Raw genomic sequence first — 19,364 nt, 5'->3', positions numbered from 1 at the left:
GTGTTAGAAGTGGCTCGTTCCTTCCTGGTTGACTGGCTAGGCATCGGAGGCATCCTTCTCCATCGAGTTTATTTAGTTAGCATCAAGCGAGGCAAGTGTTCGAGTCGAACCAAAGGCAAGCCTATCTCGATGCCCTTTTAGGAGCTAATGCACTTGCGTGTGATAAGATCTGATTGTGCTATTTCATGGTAAGGCTCTGAAACCAAGAGGTATCGGTCTCAGAAGCTCAAAAGGGAAAGGACAGTTGTGCCTTGAAGGGTATGATGATACACGCAAACTCAATCTTGAAGACCGACACTTTTCTGCATATCTTTCAAATTCTCTACTCCAGATTTCCTGTCGTTGAGTGTTCCTCTCTCGATTTCGATGTTGGAATGACAGTGCCAGCTAGGTATGCTTACGCCATGGATGTGAGTATTGTAGTAAAATGAACCTCACATTAGTTTCCTTTACCTATTCAAAAGGACTTTTTTATTCAAATGCTGATCAATCGATAAATTGTTTTATTAGAATTTTCAAGCTAAATTTTCTTGTTCATAATAGAGAACTGGAACTAGTTTTTTTCTATCAAGAAATTCTTATTTACACTTCTTCTTTATGACTTTCCATTGCCCAAACACCCTTGAGCTGGAAATTATAATGGAAAAAAATGTTGAGGGAAGCTCAGAGAACTGGAGAGAATGGAAGACATTGCGTATCTTGAATTTCTTCCTTGGTGGGTGTGGGTGAGTAGGTGTGTGTCAGAGAGAAAAATAAAACACGATTCCACTTGAACAACCCATTTGAGTGGATGAAGCTTTTCAAGATTCATTTTACAGCAAAGCCTTTTTGTATTAAGAGGACGAACAACACTATCTGCATATACAAGAAATTTCTCTTTATGTTGTGAACATCAATGTAGATCTATAATATACCTGCATCATGGAGCCCAATCATATTTCTTGCTATACAAGAGGGCATCCAACACCTTAAAGAGTTTTGAATGTCTGGAAGTACTTAACCAGCCCTGCCATTCTCATCATAAAGAATTCTTCAACGGATTGTCTGCTTAGAACAACAGGAAACCAAAGTATGAAAGTAAGGTGTCAACTGAGAGCATTAATTAAAGCTCAACTTTCATATGACCTGGTGGAAGTGACCCTGCAAAATGATGAAGGAAACTTTCGCTTGTAAAATAAATTCGAAGTAAACTGAATTCAAACTCCACTGTTTTCTTTTGCCTTTTCTTTTTCCCCGCCATGAATGGCCACTGAGCTCAGATTTTTACCATTGAACTCCTGCGGATTGAAAGGCACATTTCCACCAAAGCTCATTTGAACAACATTATGGAGCTCGTCATCCCACATATTGGCCATCTGTATAATTACAGAACAGAGAAGTTAGGGTCTATAAATTGTCTGCAAACATATCATAAAGCCACTTAACAGAAACATGTAAAAAAACACTAGTGATCTAGCAGATGGAAAGCAACCTGAGCTATAGGTTCCCTATATCCATTTGCAGCAGCCATTTGAGCATTTATATTTCTTCTAAGCACATCCGGAGGGTTTCCAATGGGGATTCCGGCAGAGAACAAACCGTGATGGGATGGGTGGAGCTGAGGATGAGGCATGCCAATATCAGGCAGGAAAGCGATGCTGGATGAGGCGCTTCTTGATTGAAGGATCTGCAACATGTACGTACCAACTGAGAAACAAATTTCACAAAGGTTGCTAAAGAAATAGCAAATAATGCTGACATACACTATCATTAGGCATATTACTCCCAATCTTCCCATCATTAAAAGACGAAAAAAACTCACATCTTTTGAAAGGAGTCCTTCAATATTCAAATCAAGGCGTGGATTCACGGTAGCAAGTTTCATTGATAAAAACTGCAAGCAGATGCAAAATCAAGTTAATCAAATCTAAATTTCTTGCTCCAAGTTTTAAAATGGAAATTGAACATCAAGAGCCGTAGCACTTCTTTGCAATGAAATAGCCAGTTGATTGGCCGCCTGATTCAAATTATCTTCCACCCAACAACTTACCACCTCCCTTCACTAATCTGGAAAGAAAACACAGATAAGGATAAAATGATTTGATTCATTTCAATCATACCTCAACCTGTCTTTGCAATGATTGTACATAGTTGATGATCTCATCAAGCATGACTGCCTTCCCTGTGACCTGTTGACCAAATATTTAAGAAGTTAAGACAAACACGACTGGAGTTCATAAATCCAGAGAGACATCCTATATCAATTCCTTTGGGCTACCTTGCTGCAACCTGGTACCAGGTCCTGAAGAAACTTCATCCGCTCACTTATCTTTTCTCTTCTTACCTGTGATTAAGGTCAACCAATATCACATCAGTTTATCCTCCAAAATCCTTCAGAAGAAACTTAGATTGGTTAGTAATCAGAAATAATCACCAAATGAAAGCTTACTCTCTCTGCTAGGCTGTGGCTGTTTGTGGCTTGTCCCCTTCGAGCTCTAATATGAATATAATCGTCTTTTGGTGCATCTGAATTTTGTGAAGCGTCTTTGCCGTGCTTGCTACTTGGCTTAGGTGTTGTATAACTAGGATTCTGTTCCCCCTTATCTTTGCTATCCATGTTCACCTTGGTGGCTTCAGCAAAGGGCCGCAGATCCCCATTAAATTGCTCCAATTCAGCATCCTACAGCAAAGACCATGTTTTTATTGACATTTGTAGAAAGTGGTCAGCAATTGACAGTCCAAAGAACAGCAAAATACATACCTGACCACTTCTTTTCCTTTTATTAGCACCAAATCCCTTATTCAACGGTTCCCCTGCAGAATTTTCCAGATTAGAAGGCTCTTCCTGACCTCCCCCACTAAACTCAGCTTCATCAGACTCATTGTTTGACATCCCAACTCCATGTTTTCCATCATCAGAAGGCCTCAGCAAGCTTCCACTTTCTCTCTCATTCTTCAATGGACTCCCTTCAGTGACCCCACCACGATCAGTGGCCATGGAATCTTTAGGAACTTCATTGATGTGCAATTCATTGTTCTCAGTTTGATCCCCAGTGACAGCCTTTATACCGCAGCAAGGTAAAGCTTCAGGGGGCTGAATCTCACCATTCTTGGGATAAGGACCAAGAGATTTGGAAACAGTAAACGGGTTCACCATGTCACTGAAATTTCCACCACTAAAACTTGAGAACCGAGCAGCGCGTTCAACGAAACCAGAATCAGTTGGGATCTGAGCCAAACTGTGAGGGAGAAATCCAGTTCCAGTTTGCAACAAAACACCTTTTGACATTGAATTTGCAGGACTCCAACCAACTTCTGAGGGTTTTTCCATGCCAGACCTTGAAGAGGAAGGACAAAATTTCCTAGTAGAAACTTTATCGGAAGTGCTGGTACTAGCTTGAATATTATTCTCCGTGAAGATTAAGTTCTGGCCACTCGGGTCCCAAATACCAGGGCAAAATGAGTCTACCAAGGAAAGAGAGGAACAAGAGGAGGTGACAGGAATAGAACTTTCGGAGGGGAAAGGGGTGGTGAAATTGGTAACAGCAAATCGCCAGTCTGAAGGAAGATTGGACGAAGGAAAATTTAAATGTTCACCACTTCTCTTATTCATTCCATATTTATCTTTGTCACTCAAATCCATCTATCTTCGACAATAAGGACAACCCAAAACGCTTCAAAAAGAAGTGTGAAACAAACCTCTGACCTGCTCTTCAGCAACTTTCAGCAAATATCAATTAAGCTGTTACAGCTCCCACGGCCGCAACTTGTTTGAATGAATAGCAAAAACTCCAACCCAAGCTCCTTAACAGTGGACAGCAGCAACATTTAGTGAAAGCAGACGAACACCTTCTCTTAACCAGGAAAAATAAATCCTGTATAGACTCAACCGGTTCAGTATTTTTAGACAAGAGATGCTCCACCAATGTAGAGCCTAGAGCTAAAAGCCTAAAGGCTCAATCGACACTTAAACCCAAATAAAGTCTGCCTCGGGAAACAACTTAATACAACCCAAACCAATGATATTGAGATTAAAAGGCCTTTAATTTAGAAAAACTGAAAACAAAATTCTAAAGAAAAAAACAAAATCGCATGGAAAAGGAAGTTAACGGGGGCTAGAAACTCAAAGACCAGGAAGATACTCAACTAGCTTCCAAGTAAAGCAACTGAGAGTCTGAGACAGAGATATGGCACAAATTTTTCAAAAGCCAAATCTGACTACTTCCAAAATTGACAAACACCACTGCAATTGGCTACGCACGCCCAGGCTCATCTCAACCGAAATAAATGATGGTTGATCATACAAAAAGGGGAGGCACGAAACCCCAAATTACACAACAAGGCCAGAAGAAAGAGCAACCTACTTTAATCTTTAAACACAGCTTAAACACAATAGCAATCAAAGACACATAGATTTCAGAGATCAAGTTACGTTTCAAAGCCCACTAATGTGAGTCTTCTTCGGTCAGAGACACAGGCCCTGAAACTAAAGCGTACACAGAGAGGGAACAAACGAACCATAAACAGAAAATGAGAGATACCCAGTTCAGATACTCTGCTGCTTTTAGCACCCTGACTCCATTGAAGCTTTACAGAAACTTCTCTGAATTGGGTTCGTTCAAACTGTCCTCTTTTGGTCAGAAGACGCTTTATACTGCACACTTTCGTGCAGTGAGAGAGAGAGAAAGAGAGAGAGAGAGAGCGAGCAAGCGAGCGCGAAGGGGAAAAGAGGGAGAGTAATGGCGAAGTGTCTGCATTTATACCCACGCCTGCATCAGGAAGAGTGCAATTGAATGATTAACCACCGCCTCTGCTGCAGTCAAAAAAATAAATATTACAGAAAACCCCACCAAGCTTTCTCCACCACCTTTTGATTTTTTCAGTTTTTTATTGCATTTGTTTACATTTTTAACTCTGGTGACTTTATAGTTTTTTGGTTAATGCAACCAAGCTTGAGCTAGCACCTGACATTGCCAACCCTTCCACGATCCTATTTTAATCCGTTACAAGTCTTCTTCTAGACCTCGACATGGTTTGAAATCTTATAATCTTAAGCTTTGTTTCGGTCAAGAATCTATGACCTTATAGCTATAGCCCTGCGATTTCTTATTACTCTGCTTCAAGAGAGTACCAAAAGAATAAATTATTTAAACTCTCGGTATCCTCTCGTCTCATTCTCTCGTTTGGCGAGAAATAAAAAACTTCAGAACTTCCTCTCTTTAGAACTCAGGAGCCCACGATTTTTCAGACAAACCAGACCGACAGAAAACTCCGATGATCCGGCCGATACAGTATAAAACTACTGAATAGACCAGATACAGTATAAAAATTTGTTTACATGAGTAGCCGAGATTACAGTTTGCCCAGCATTCAAATATCGCGCTAGTTCGGAAAGTTAAACTCGCCGATCCTTGGGGCTCGACCAGTATTCCTAATCCTATGAATTCTGTAAAAGAAAAGCGGAGCTTACAAGGGATTTCCCGATTTTCTCGCGTGCGGATTCCACTCCGGCTCGGTCTATTTCGCGGGTCTCGCCAACTAGTAATTTCTCGTAGTTTATGATCCAGGTTTTGCGTTTTCCTTCTCTCTCTGCACCTCTTGTGGACGGCGAGCCACAGTCACTCGCTGCCGAAGATGCCGCTTGCGGGCCCGGCCAGAATGGATTTGCCGCTGTGAGCCCATCTGCTGCCAATCCCAAACCATGTCTTGGAACATCCAGATTCTGTACAGCTAAAAGTACATACGGCTGAGATTGCCCCAGATCTTTGTAGGACCCAAACTGCTCTCCGGGCCCCCATCTGCCTGTGGGCCAATAGAGCGATCGAGAATTTGAAACACAAACTAGTCCAGAATAATTTTCGTTTTCTCCCATCCGAGAGGCCCACGGGCATAAATATTTGAGTGGGCCCCATGTGAGACCATCTCACCAACAGGAAGATCACTCGAGCTGCTAATCCAATTTCTCGCGGTTAAATTCTCGCTCTTCTTTCTCTCTCATGGGCATTATTAGTTGGCCTAGGGACTTGCACTCACTAAACCCCAAGCTTTAGAAAAATGGAATCTCTCTTACACTTTTGCTTTATTAAAATGAAACCTTCTCTCAAGCCTAAGCTGTATTAAAGTACCAGGTTAAGAGGAAAAAATGATTTCTGTTGATTGGGTGGGGTTTACTAGGCAGCTTCAGAGCTCCCCTTCCGTCTCTTTGAATTTTCCTTGAGAAATAATAACAGACACCGTTCAGCATTCTGCAAGCATGGTGGGTGGATTGAGAGATTCCTTGCCTAATCAGTCTCCCAATTCCCAAACTAGACATCTTGACTATGTGATCTTCTGTCTTCTTCTCCAGTGCGAGGCTGCCATGTGGTGGAGAAATCAGAACTCGAGAGAGGGTTCAACGTAGGGTCCAGAGATGGGAAAAAGTTGAGGGAGCTTTTTTGTTTTGGATGGATTGGTCGTCTAGTTTCAAGAAAAATAAAGAAAAGGAAGTGTTTGCATGAGCTTGGTTGGCATTGGCTCTGCTTTTGGGAAAGCTAAAACTAAGCAACCAAATCAATCTTAAAGCAGAGATGAGAGCTGGGGATTCGAGATTTCTTCAGTCTTGTTGCATTTCTTTAACCAAGATCAAGGACTTCGCATCATTGACAAACCTCCCTCTTTCTCTCTCTTACCTTCTCTGTTACAGCATCCCTCGATGTGTTCTACCTCGTTGAATTATAGCAGTTGGGTTTGATCAATTAAGAGAGAATTTCTGGGTGCTGGGTTCTGGCCATTTGTTTATTTAAAACGCAAACCAGCTGTGTTTTGTGCGGAGATTTTTCTTGCACTCATTGTATCCATGCTGTTTGATTAAATTTCTCATTGAAGGAAAGAAAGAGAACCAGAAGATCCATCTCCTTTTCAGCGGGAATGTTTCATCGAACTTACTGTTAAGTTGGGTTCTCTTTATTCAATTGCCATGCGGGCCGAGATACAAATCGATGGCGACAATGTACTGAATCCAACTTTTTCCGACTGCACGCTTTTGAGGACCACCCGGACGTGGACCCTTTTTCTTCTCAAACTGCACGCCATACGATACGAGTTACAAAAGGAGACTCTGTATCTGGGAGAGAGAGAGAGTCCAAGTAAGCAAACAAAACTGTCAGAGGGGCCAAGGATGCTCCTTTGGGCATTTCGTATAAGGAACCCCATTTTGGATATGTAAAGATACCATCAGCTCGTCAAATCATTCTATCTACAGGAAACAAGGTAACTCCACAAGCTCATTCTATCTACAGGAACCAAGGTAACTTCAGAAGCTAAGTACTGGTAATGGCCTAATAGATATGTGGATGTACATAGTTGCCATGTTGATGAGAATTGTGCTGTGAATGTTTAGATGAGGTAACTGTTTATAAGAAGTGCAGGTTAAAGATTCCTGGGTGGTTTTTTAGCAGAAGTTGAAGGAAACATCACCCCTTACAACATGATGAGATGAGGCCGAATCATTGCTCCCATTCTTTTGCAACATCTTTTCGAGTCACTTTCCCCCGAACCTAATTTCTAAACTGCTTTTATGACAAAAGCTTACTGCCTGCTTGCTTTGTTGTAAATGTGGAGGATCTATCGGAACCTTTTTTCTGTCCTTAAACTGCTGTTGCCTTCCTCTCCACCCAAAAAGATCCCTTATATAAATATTACAGACCAGGGAGCTGTTGATGTGTTCATAACCAGTTCCGGCCTGTTGACAGAGATTAGACTCACATCCTTCTCTCACTCCTCTCTGCCCCCAGTAAAATCAATGGTCTTTTTAATTTTTGAAGATTGGAAAAGCCTCGCATTCATATATCTGGACCCGATGACAATTGGGAGGGTCTTGGTTTTGTCTATCTGCACTGAAAGAGTTGTGAAAGTGAACTGCAACTAGGTTCTTTAAATTCATGCAATGGATGGGGAAATATACCTGAACTTGGGTATCACTTGTCATTTCGTTTAGGTTTCACACCCAATTTAACCATTTTCAACAGGGCAGAGCGGCTAACACGCGGAGTTGCTCAAGGCTGCTGCTATTCTTACACGGGGGAAGCTTCTCAGCCATTAATACCTGTTTCAAATGCTTGGTTCGAGGGGTTCCCATTAAGAACGAAATGGGGTTGCGGACAATTTTTTTAAGGATGGTGACTTTTTTCTAACTATGCAGTTGTGGTTGGTATTGTTTAATTAATGTGATGGCACAGGCAGAATCCCCATTTTGATTTTAATGTGATGGCATGGTTTTTATTAAGAGGTAAAGGAGTTCGGTTAAAGACGGACATTCATCCCAGGTTAAGAAAATGACAAGCACCATTGTTCTTATGGCCAGTAGTACACAGAGGTCTGGAGAATTTTTCTCTTTTATTTATTTATTTATTTATTTTGTTTGTTATTGCGAGAATTTGATTCTGACCGAGACTTGAATGCTTCAGTTGCAAAAAAGAATTCTGCTTATTTGTTAGTCCTCTGTGATCGACAACGGAATTGTCAAATAATCAACCTTGGATTCGATGAGATCTTTTTCTGGGTTCTCTTTTTCCGCATCTAATTATCAGTGTTGGGTTTCTCAAGATCTCTTCTGGGTTCAATTATTGATCATATCTGGTACTCGTGGTGTTCAAAACCCATTTCATCTTCCTCCATAGCAAGTTTAAAGGTATTTAAAAAATTTGAAGCATCAAAGCGATTAAGGCTCCGATACACGGGACTGCTTTTCAGATTTACAGAGACAATAACGACACTCACCAGAGCCAAAAAACAGAACCCAGAAGAGCTCCAATAAAGTCTCTTGCCCTAAGCAATGGCTTTTCTCCACTTTCCCCACGGAACCCAGAATCGATCCGAATATTGCATGAAAGAGGCCTGAGAGAAGACAAGATCCTTTTTTATTTCCCCACGTTTTTCATATCCCAACTTGCTTCCAATTTCAGACTCTTGAGTTCCAACTTGGAGAAGTTCTGTGGGCGCGTGAGGTTTCTTTCTTTGGTTAATGTTAAGAGCAGCTTTGGCAGTTTCTTCGCAACAAGATCCATCCACAGTTCAATTCCATGATTGAACTCCATTCTCCCTATTCTACCACTGTGGTGACATTATCGCAAACGCTTCTCTGTCCTTCCAAATTCAGCCATTTTTACTTGCATTTGGTAGGCATTATAGCTGTTGTGACATGAACAATCTTTTCAAGCTATGAAATTAAAGGGGCATACAATATGTTTATAGCCATAGACCCCTTTGTAGCATCCACTCATTTCCTACCCCAAATGGCACAAGCAAACTAACACTTACACATGGTTGACATTAAAGCCCATATTCGTGAAAGTCTACTTGTTCAAGATATCAGCCTGAAAATGGTCTATTTGTTCTAATTTTGAATTGGACCGAGTGAACAAGGGCCGAGTCGGCTGTACTGCATGTCTTGTGACGATTTGTGTTGTCGCGATCCGAACCGCCCTCAGGACCACTAACCTTGTACCACCTCATTCTTTTCGCCATGCTCTCAAACCGGCAACAATAATTCCACTTTGTGATAGCTCACCTAACTAGCCTTCCCGTAGCTTTTGACTTTTCTTCCAAGTGTCCCTCAGATTTCAATATTTACCAAAATAATTATCTCATTTATAGGGTCATTTTTTTAATTAATAATTATAAAGTCCTTTTTTTATATTTATCTTTGTAAAAACTATTTTAAGATCCAGCCTAATATGGGCAACTCCTGTCTCATGGACCCAACTGACCCAAAGTTACCCTAGGAGAAAAGTTCATGGGCCTTCAGCATCTCTGCCATCGTGGGCATCTATTTTCTTTGACAATATGGGCCGCGAATAAGTTTGCTCTCTTCCCGCCAAATGGACAAGTCTCCGGAACCCTAATGTATAAGAAAACATCCTTGGCTGGAGGGAGTGGTCGGATAGTTTTCACCGAAACGGAAGTTGAAATTCACCATGAAGGGCAGATCTGTGAAGCTGAAAGAAGCTCACAAGAATGACGGCGTCGCTTCATTTTGCTCTATTATGTACGACCTTCAAGGTCATCATTTAGTTACTTCTTCTTCTTCGCTTGCCGAGGTTTCCATTCACAACGTACTGGAATCTTCAGACCCTCCGAACGTCCTTCGCCATCACAAGGACGGTGTTACTGCGTTGGCGCTTAACTCTAATTCTACATGCCTTGCTTCCGGTTCGGTCGATCATTCAGTGAAGTTGTACAAATTTCCTGGTACGAACAAGGTCGAAATTTGAAGTTTTGTCTTTTATAGTAAAATGATGTGAAGTCCGTCGTTGGAGTTCTGGTGGGCTAAATACGTCGTTGATTTAGATTGAGCATAACGATATCTATATGTTTGAAAGCTGATTACCCCTCTTAGCTAGCCACTGTTTTAGCTTTACGCTTCGTGCGTTTTTGGTGGATCGTTCCTTCTTTGGCTCAAACACTCCATAGAGCTGGTTTAGACTCTCATCGTTTTCGTGTTTTTTTCTGTAACCTTGGTCAGGTGGAGAGTTTCAGAGCAATGTAACCAGATTCACTCTGCCAATTCGCTGTCTTGCCTTCAACAAGTCTGGTACCTTGTTGGCTGCTGCGGGTGATGATGAAGGTATTAAACTCATTGCCACTACTGATGGTTCAATCTCAAGGGTCCTTAAGGGTCACAGAGGACACATAACTGGGATAGCTTTTGATCCTGCAAATGATTATTTGGTATCGGTTGATGGGACTGGGACTGTCCTATTTTGGGAAGTCTCCTCTGGAAATCTTATGCATACCCTTAAATCTGTAGCCCCTAACTTTGGTATCGATACTTCTCTTATGAATGTGTTGAGTTGGAGCCCTGATGGTGAAACTGTAGCCGTACCTGGCTTGAGAAATGATGTTGTCATGTATGATAGAGACACAGCTGAGAGATTGTTTTCACTTAGAGGTGATCATGAGCAACCTATATGCTTTTTGTGTTGGTCCCCTAATGGAAAATACATGGCCACCTCTGGTTTGGATAGGCAGGTGCTGATCTGGGACATTGATCAGAGGCAGGATATTCATAGACAAAAATTTGAAGATAGGATAAGTTGCTTGGCTTGGAATCCAACTGGTAATGCTTTGGCTGTTATTGATGTCATGGGTAAGTTTGGTGTGTGGGAGTCTCCTGTTCCTCCCCGAATGAAGTCTCCTACTGATGGTGTTTCTTGTCTAGAGCCAAATGGATGTGATGGGCTTCTCTTGTCTGAAGAAGATAATGAGGAACCTTGTGCTTCTGAAAGTTTAGATGATTTTGGTAAGGAAAGCCTTTCTGAATCCTTCCCTGCAAGGAGGAAGAGGTTGCGTAAACAAGCCTTTTTTTATGAGACTTTGGATGGGTATAATGACGATGAAGTGGATTCATCTCATAAGGTTGGGTTGTATAAGAAAACTTTAAGTAAGCATAGAGAAAGCTCGAAAAGCAAGAGAGAGAATCAAGGTTTACCAAAGTTAACAAAACCAAAGTCACAGGATGCTTTTCAGCCAGGATCTACGCCTCCACAGGCTGGAAAGCGGCATTTTCTTTGTTACAATATGCTTGGAAGCATAACCTCAATTCAAAATGATGGATATTGTCATATAGAGGTAAGAGATCTTCACTTTGTAACCAATCATTTATTTGTTGAAATTTTACTTGGACTTAAGGTATGGTATCTAGGTATTTGATATTTATTTTGCTCCCCTGGTGCAAAATTTTGATTTAAAAAATTTCTGGTGTTTGCCTGATTGACTTGACATGCTGAGCTCTTGTTGATCCTAAAGCTGATCCAAACAAGATTTCTGCAATTTTCCAAGTAGAAAGCCCTATAAAAGTGTTTAAGTATTTTATTATTGATCTAGGAGGGAGAGAATCAGGAAACTTTTTCCTGTATTTCTGATATATCATGTGAAATTTTTACAGTTGTTGCTGCAGTCGTCATTGTTTAGTGTTGTGAAACGCTAGAACATCATTTAAAAAAAAAAAAAAAAAAGTTAGAAGCTTCCATTGCCTTTTGTTTTGTCCCCATGGTAACATCTGTTTATGTGGAGCAGATTGATTTTCATGATACTGGGAGAGGACCAAGAGTTTCTTCAATGACAGATCATTTTGGATTTACTATGGCTTCACTTAATGAGAGTGGAAGTGTCTTTGCTAATCCACGAAAGGGTGAGAAGTCCATGAGTACCCTCATGTATAGACCTTTCAGTAGCTGGGCTAACAATAGTGAGGTAGGTCTATTTTGGTTTCATTTAATACAAATCAATGTGCATGCTTGCTTTTTTTGTTGATTTTATTATGTTAACATTTTACATTAACCTTAGCTTCTTTTTCCAAAAATAAAAATAAAATAAAATCTTACCTTAACTTGAAAAGCTCACATAAATGTAGTGGTCCATGCGGTTCGAAGAAGAGGAAGTGAAGGTTGTGGCCCTTGGTGATGGTTGGGTAGCTGCAATTACTGATCTTCATTTTCTCCGTATCTTCTCAGTGGGTGGGTTGCAGGTTTGTCTCCTATTTTACACCTTTTATCAGAATAAACTGTTCAAGGTTATTGAAAATGAAGTGTGTTGTTTCTGATCGTCTATAAGCATCCTTCTGATAGTTAATTGCATTTTTTTTATAGTTTTAATCAAACTTTTATGCCTTTCCTGTGGATAGTTGACATCTTTTTTTGCCGCTCTAATCTGCTGTGAAATCATAGGATTTCAATTCTAGGTTTTGGTCAATGTACAATTTGGAGTCAAGGGTATTGTGTCTTCAAACCTATTCTAGAACTTTAATATGTGAATACCCCCTTTTTATGGAAAGTGTCAGCTCTTGTCATAACCATGACATCTTTTCTTGAATATTGTCTATAATGAACTTTGAGTTCATGACCAAAACTTGGAATTTGAAAAAATTTCTTTAAAAAATCTGTATGCTGTGCTCGAAGCTTAGAGGATTAGACTCAATGTTAACGTCTTCTCGAATATTTACATGCTCTTTTCTCCAATAAATTGTGTACTTTCTATTAGCACTTACTGTTTAAAATATCTCGTACAACTCGTTACATATCCTAGTTACATTTTTTGTCTGCAAACTATTCTAAGTGGTTTCAGACGTTCTACCATTTGACTAATGCTCTTTCACTCATCTTTGTTAGTTTTTCTATCATGCCATAAATTTGTACTGTTGTGTAGGTTTGCTTTATTTTGTTGTATTCTTATCGATGAAGTGTTCATTTCTTTCGATAAATCAGAGGAGAGTGCACTGCTGGTTGTGTCCATGTTTTGAATATTGGTTTCTTATTTATATATTTAATCCTTTCTATGTGCCTGTTTGTGTGTATCTTATATTCGAATTTATGTTCAAGGAAATATATGAGTAGAGTGTTCACTGCTATGCATGTCTCTGTAGTTAACTGTAAGCACCAGACAGCCCCTCACAATACAAAGCTTTGTTGTGAGGAAACACGAGAAAAAGGTTATTGAGGTGCTAAATCTATCTTAACAGAAGATTACTTGTTTGTGGGATGTGGTAAAGTGTTTCAGTCACACAAGCTTCTTCTGTTAAAATTTCGCAACTAGTAGAAACTGCTTCTCCAATTGTTATTATTTTTTTAAATGATGCTTCCCAATAATTTTGTTTAACAAGTGTGATCAGTTATGATGTATCCAGTACTCTCTTTATGAGATACAATTTATCATCATTTTTTTCTTTCAGTAGTTTATCTGCTAGTCAACTATTTGCTTTAAAAAATGGTTTGGCTGCAACTTGCCTACCTCATAGGCAAAATCCCAGCCAGTTGGCCCCATTTTCTTTTATAGAGATACTTTTGGTTTGTTATCTAACAGTAAATTGCTCTATTTTTTAACACAAAAATATATACATCATTAGCAGATTACACTTGAAAGTATTAAAGAAATAATCTTCAGTTAAAACTTAATGTATTTTAAAAATAATATGGGTATAATAACTATTTTATATCGAGTGTTTTTTGCAGGGCAGGTTTTCCATAACCCCATCATGCCCTGTATTTGCATCAGTTTTTTCTTGAGCTCGTCCCCACCTTGAAGGGTGAGAACCAAATCTCGTTCCTGCTCTAAATGGGTGTGCTGTTGTCCCCACTTCATTCTACAAGTAAAGATATTGGTGTGATTATCAATGGTGGATGGAATCTACCATTTCTCTTGTACTCTTTTTCTTGAAAGCTGGGTTTGTAACTATTCTGTTCAAAAAGAAAATTGTCGTAGAGTAGAAAGCTTATCTTGAATTATGGTTATTGAAACTCACAGAGAGGTCATGCTCATCACCCTTTTGGGGATTGTTTAACTTGTGCAGTTTGACATTCCTTTAAATGCAGAATCTCAGTTTGTGTTATAACTTAATAGATACTTCTGATTTTTTTTATTTTTTATGGAACTGCACAGTAGATTTTGTTTGTTATTTTATGACCTCTTTTCTCAGTCATTACCTTGTTTCGTCAAACCAAACAAAATGATGAGATTATTGATCTGACATAATGACGAGTTCAGATGGTCTTCAAAGTTCTCTGATTGATTTGACTTTCTAAGGTGCATTTATGAACTTGATGTGGTTCACTGTAACTTGTTCTTTATCTGCCTCAAAGTAATCACCTATTTATTATGAAACATGAGGTCGAACTTGGGACTTCTTTAACAGGCCTAGGTGTAAATAATGCTCAAAATGTGTACTTAAATCATTACTTATCCATTTTCTGCCTTTGAGGATGGTGTTTTTACTGTATACCTATGATCCTTTTTTTGTTCTAAAAAATTTCTTCTAATGATAATATGGTGTTCTTTTGGTGTTTCCCACAGATTCTGTTCACTTGAGCAAAGCAAAATGATGAGATATAATCTCTGAAAGTTTGCTGTGGAAGCATTTATGAGTCTTCAAAGTTCTCTGATTGCTTTGTTGTATTTCAGAATACTACCCCTTTTGTTGGGACTTCTTGTCTAACTTAGATGAAACACAATCAATGCAAAATATAGTCAAACAGGCCATTGGTGTTAATTTTGCCTAACACTAATCAAATCTTTTTTTTTTTTTTAATTTGAATTTTTAGTTCCACCTTTTTTTTTCCTTTTTGATATGCAAGTGGGTTTTTTCTTTTCTTGTAATATGATGCTTCTAGTTTCCTTGTTGCCTTTAGATTTCTGGCAGCTCTCAGCAAAGGAAAATGAGGATATCCTGGAAGATTCACTGACGGAGCTTTTCAAAGTTGTCTGATTGCTTTATTCATGTCAGGATACCAAACTTTTGTTGCTTTCTTCTTGTTTTGAGATCTGCCTACCTTAAGAGATTAGTCTTGTTCATCTTTTTTGTTATGATATGGCATTTCTTGTTTGTTCTGTTCCCTTTAGATTCCCAATGTCTCGGAACAAAGCAAAATGATGATATGTGCTCTCTGAGTACTTGCTGAGAAAGCATATAGAAGTCTTCAAAGTTCTCGGATTGCTTTTTTTTTTTTTTATTTCAGAATACTGCCCTTTTGTTGTAAATGCCAGATCTCTTAGCTTTAATTTGTGTCTTATTTAAGTGAAGAAAAGCATATGCAAAAGCATAGTCTGCCCATGCCAATTGTGTACTTTCTCTACAACTTTAATAAATTTTGTCTTTGTTGACTTTTAGTTCTGTCTTTTTTTTTCCATTCATTTTTAGTAACTGATCTGATGTATTTGCTTAATTGTTATCTATTTCATTCTCAAATCTTTAGCAAATTATTGCTGTTAATTTTTATTATTTTAACCTGTGTTGACTTGTTGCTACATGAATGAATTGCATCTCAACCTGATTCATTTGAGAGAATCAGTATTTGCTTCTATTAAAAAATTATTTCGAGTAGCCTATCTGTCTGAAACAAGAAATGATGAGTGGCATATTTTTTGCCTCTGTTTTGTGAAATTCTTGTTTGTTTGACTATCACTGAAATTCAATTGAAAGAAATTCATTTTCGTATTACCTTCAGTTTCTCACTCAAGCAATCTCTAGAAACAATGATGGTTAATATCATTTGAAAAAAAGGAATGGTAGTTGGTGAAGTAAATATTCTGTTCTGTCTTGAGATATTATCTGGTTGCTGTTTCTTTTGACATGATTTTTTATTTTTTTTATAATGAATATTTTCCATTTGAGATCAATTTCTTCTATATTATGGATTTTTTGCTTGTTAGTTTATCTGAAATATGATTATGAAGTTTGAATTGTATGAATAACATTTGTTTGACTACTTGCAGTTTCTGGAAACATTCAAGAGTAAAATACCAGTTTCTGGAAGTTATTTATTTAAACTAAAATCTCCTGTTGGTTTCATCATTGAGGGTGATCTAGCCAATGCTTCCTTGCTGTAGTTGGTCCCATTTTGATGACTTGTTGAGCCCATCTCATCTTACATCATGTCACCAAACAGAACATTGGAACTACATTAGGTTCCAATCATTGTGCCTTGGTTTTATTTTCTTTGTTTTCTTTGTTCTCTTGGCTCATCATGTATATCTATCATGCAAGTGAAGCAAACTTTTGTTGATGTTTTTCATGTGAAAACATTCAATGGTCTTCATGCTGCTTAGTTCAATGCTTCCACTGTTTTATTAGCTTTAACAACATCTTTACGTATCTGTTCTCATCTTCATTTTTATCATTAATGTTGGTTATTAATGAATAACACATTGTTTAGAACATGACTATCTCGAATGATTTGTTTTATAATCTTGATCTGAATTTTATTGCAGAGGCACATAATCTCTCTTGATGGACCAGTGTTGACTGCAGCAGGCTTCAAGGATGAACTGGCAATTGTCACTTATGCTTCAGATTGTTTCCATTCAGGAGATGTGGTATCCTTTCAATCATTGTATTGAAGTTGCAAGCTTCTTTCTTCTAGTTGTGTTTTGTTTTCAATGTGTTCTCAATGTACAGAATTCTTCTCTTCATTTCTTGAGTAATCCTATTTGCTTTGCAGGTGCTAGAATTCAAAACGTTCAATATTGCTAATGGAACCCAGCCTGTTGGAGGCCGTCTTTCATTGACACCTGGTTCTTGTCTATCATGGTTTGGTTTCAGTGAAGAGGGTTACCTAAGTTCATATGATTCCAAGGTGTTCCATCATTCACTTTTGTACTAAATGGCATCCTTTACTCCACTACTTTTCTGACTGATACTTGTGTGAAACATGTAGGGGGTTCTGAGGGTATTCACTAACCTATATGGTGGGACTTGGCTTCCACTGTTTAGGTACTTCAAAATTCTTGGATATAGGTTCTCTTTTTGGCTGTATTTGTCTCTCTTTTAACGTTGTTATGCTCCATGCTCAGTGCTAGCAAAGAGAGGAAGTCAGAAATGGAGAGCTACTGGGTTGTGGGGTTGAACTCAAGCAAGTTATTTTGTGTTGTGTGCAAAAGCCCTGACTTGTGTCCATTGGTAGTTAACCCTCTCCAGTGGTTTAATCTGTCAATTTTATCTTTTAATTTATTTATATAACAGTTGCAAATGTACTCACAGGTTGTCCCTAAGCCAGTTCTTACACTGCTGAATCTTTCATTCCCAGTTGCCTCTTCTGATTTGGGTCCAAATGATCTTGAGAATGAATTGATGATGAACAACTTGTATCTCTCACAGGTTATGCCTGTTCCTTCCCAAAAATCTATGGTTATGTGCTTTTCTTTCTAGCTAACTGGTTAGATAATTTATCATTCTCAGACTCAGAAAAAAATAGAAGAAAGGATAGCTGCAGGGCTAGACACCACTTCTCTAGATGATGAGGCTTTTAACATAGAGGCTGCTCTTGATAGATGTATCTTGAGGCTTATTGCTAGCTGTTGCAATGGTAAGATTAAAGTTTGTAAGATTCTAGACTAAGTGAAAGGCGGTATACCTCAATATTTCAATAGCTTCACTAGTTTCGTTGGGTTGTTTCAGGTGATAAACTTGTAAGGGCTACCGAACTTGCTCAATTATTGTCACTTGAAAAGTCTTTAAAGGGTGCAATAAAGCTTGTCACTGCCCTAAAGCTTCCCATTTTGGCTGAGCGATTCAACGGCATTTTAGAGGTACAATGGTAGCCAAAATCTTACTCATCTGTAAGCAGCTAGGCATAGCTTTTAACGCTTTTTGACTGAATTAATTTTGGAATATGATTATATCACTTTTCCTGCCTTGCCCAATTGAAAAGCCAATGGCTTTCTTGACATTTGCTTGTTTTGTATGCACTTTTGATCTGGTTGCAGGAGAGATTGTTGAATGACTCCTCTAATGGAGTAATCATTAACACTGCTGAAGCAAAAGGAGCTACTTCCTGCATTGGAATCAACAGAGCATCTGAACTCATTACCCCGGTATTAGTTCCAAAATTACCTTCTCCTGACTTTGAAAATCAAGGGAAAGCTGACGAGAATGGTAACATAAGAAAAGAGGGAGAAAATCAAAAGGCGGCAGTGGGAAATAGAGGGGAAAGTCAACCTTCAAAATCACATCAGCCAATAAATCCATCTTCAAAGCCTGCAAAAATTGCTAAGGTAGCCAGAGAGGAGATAAGGCTCAACAGAAACTATGATGTCAATAGTGTGAAGGAGAGCTTGGACCAAATTCAGAGGCCTATGAATCCATTTGCAAAGAAAATCACCAACCAAGAGCAGTCATCTCTCTTTGGTTCTATAAAGAAGATGAAGGTTGACAAAGAAAATGGAGCTAAGAAATGAGAAGCCGATGATGTTTTGATAAATTTTGTACAGGTCCGTTTTTGGCGCCCATGTGAGCCCTAAGGGTTTTTGTAGCATTGTATATATCTTTTAGTCTAATATTTTAATAAAGAATTGCAATCTGCTTATAAAAAATTCAATTTATGAAAATTGGCAAAAAAATTATTTTATTTTACTTTTTATGTCACCACCAAAAATCCCTTTAGTTTATATATAATATTTATTATTGTATTTTAGAGATAATTATAAACCGTCGGACACGGCTGGTAGGGAGTTAGGAATGCCAAATTTACTGATTTTGATGTCGCAAAATTGCCCCTTGGTATTTAAGGGAATAACGATTGACGAACGTGTCAAAATCTGTCTGGTGTTGGAGTCGCTGGGACGAGAGTGGGACCTAGAGATGGGTGGGGCCGCCTCTTAAATTCAAATTTCAATCGTAAAAAATTCAAGTAGTCAAAATGGATAGACATCGTCGCATCGTGTATGCCGTTATAAGCGAAAAAGCGACCATCACTCGCGCGCGCTCAGAACTCACCAATAACCAGGGGCACGTTCGTTATTCCCTTAAATACCAGAGCTATTCACTTGAGGAAGGGATCGATCTCAATTCTCCTTAGCCGATCTGTCTCAGTTCCGACAATCCACGAACTGAAAAAAACTCCTATAAATCAGTCTTCTCC

At 38.9% G+C, this 19,364-nt stretch overlaps 2 protein-coding genes and 3 non-coding genes across 8 annotated transcripts; 4 read left to right on the top strand and 1 right to left on the bottom strand.

Annotated features, from left to right (window-relative positions):
- Positions 1-810: 810 nt before the first annotated feature.
- LOC137940989 (transcription factor bHLH49-like) lies at positions 811-4,620 on the bottom strand. 4 transcript variants are annotated; one of them, XM_068786167.1, is made up of 8 exons: positions 2,741-4,620; positions 2,429-2,659; positions 2,258-2,323; positions 2,100-2,168; positions 1,802-1,873; positions 1,472-1,666; positions 1,268-1,355; positions 811-1,140 (listed from the first exon to the last, which is right to left on the bottom strand). In XM_068786167.1, exons 1-8 carry the CDS (start codon positions 3,620-3,622, stop codon positions 1,103-1,105), a joined length of 1,641 nt encoding a protein of 546 aa, XP_068642268.1. In that variant the 5' UTR covers positions 3,623-4,620; the 3' UTR covers positions 811-1,102. The 4 variants fall into 4 exon arrangements, with proteins under 4 accessions (XP_068642268.1, XP_068642267.1, XP_068642266.1 ...); XM_068786166.1 differs by having other exon boundaries at positions 811-1,355; positions 2,741-3,854; positions 4,498-4,620; XM_068786165.1 differs by having other exon boundaries at positions 811-1,355; positions 2,741-3,854; positions 4,521-4,618.
- A 5,279-nt stretch (positions 4,621-9,899) lies between these two features.
- LOC137941583 (protein ENHANCER OF LHP1 1-like) lies at positions 9,900-18,848 on the top strand. The gene is made up of 12 exons (XM_068787055.1): positions 9,900-10,206; positions 10,481-11,586; positions 12,034-12,210; positions 12,371-12,484; positions 16,717-16,821; positions 16,947-17,081; positions 17,163-17,218; positions 17,299-17,404; positions 17,486-17,602; positions 17,684-17,810; positions 17,903-18,033; positions 18,211-18,848. Exons 1-12 carry the CDS (start codon positions 9,933-9,935, stop codon positions 18,679-18,681), a joined length of 2,919 nt encoding a protein of 972 aa, XP_068643156.1. The 5' UTR covers positions 9,900-9,932; the 3' UTR covers positions 18,682-18,848.
- Positions 14,453-14,522, top strand: LOC137942267 (small nucleolar RNA R160). Its single transcript, XR_011110511.1, has one exon. It is a non-coding gene; the product is annotated as a small nucleolar RNA R160 (small nucleolar RNA).
- On the top strand, positions 14,822-14,896 carry LOC137942266 (small nucleolar RNA R160). The gene has a single exon (XR_011110510.1). It is a non-coding gene; the product is annotated as a small nucleolar RNA R160 (small nucleolar RNA).
- LOC137942268 (small nucleolar RNA R160) lies at positions 15,370-15,444 on the top strand. The gene has a single exon (XR_011110512.1). It is a non-coding gene; the product is annotated as a small nucleolar RNA R160 (small nucleolar RNA).
- Positions 18,849-19,364: the final 516 nt, after the last annotated feature.

This window comes from Aristolochia californica, unplaced genomic scaffold (genome assembly GCF_029961685.1).
Source record: "Aristolochia californica isolate CCGP_79_NKW_82.1479 unplaced genomic scaffold, dmAriCali1.0.hap1 SCAF_9, whole genome shotgun sequence".
In the NCBI taxonomy this organism is placed as follows: Eukaryota; Viridiplantae; Streptophyta; class Magnoliopsida; order Piperales; family Aristolochiaceae; genus Aristolochia; species Aristolochia californica.
Note: the sequence above shows the minus strand (reverse complement) of the source record. Positions and strands in the feature narration are given on the sequence as shown.

Excerpts from the sequence above, each read along its gene's own strand:
- LOC137940989 (XM_068786164.1), bottom strand. The coding sequence starts at position 3,622 with ATGGATTTGAGTGACAAAGATAAATATGGAATGAATAAGAGAAGTGGT. Across the intron at positions 2,660-2,740 it reads AAAGGAAAAGAAGTGGTCAG|GATGCTGAATTGGAGCAATT; the intron begins GTATGTATTTTG and ends TCTTTGCTGTAG. Across the intron at positions 1,667-1,801 it reads AAGGACTCCTTTCAAAAGAT|ATCCTTCAATCAAGAAGCGC; the intron begins GTGAGTTTTTTT and ends TACATGTTGCAG.
- LOC137941583 (XM_068787055.1), top strand. The coding sequence starts at position 9,933 with ATGAAGGGCAGATCTGTGAAGCTGAAAGAAGCTCACAAGAATGACGGC. Across the intron at positions 10,207-10,480 it reads GAAGTTGTACAAATTTCCTG|GTGGAGAGTTTCAGAGCAAT; the intron begins GTACGAACAAGG and ends AACCTTGGTCAG. Across the intron at positions 12,211-12,370 it reads GCTGGGCTAACAATAGTGAG|TGGTCCATGCGGTTCGAAGA; the intron begins GTAGGTCTATTT and ends ACATAAATGTAG.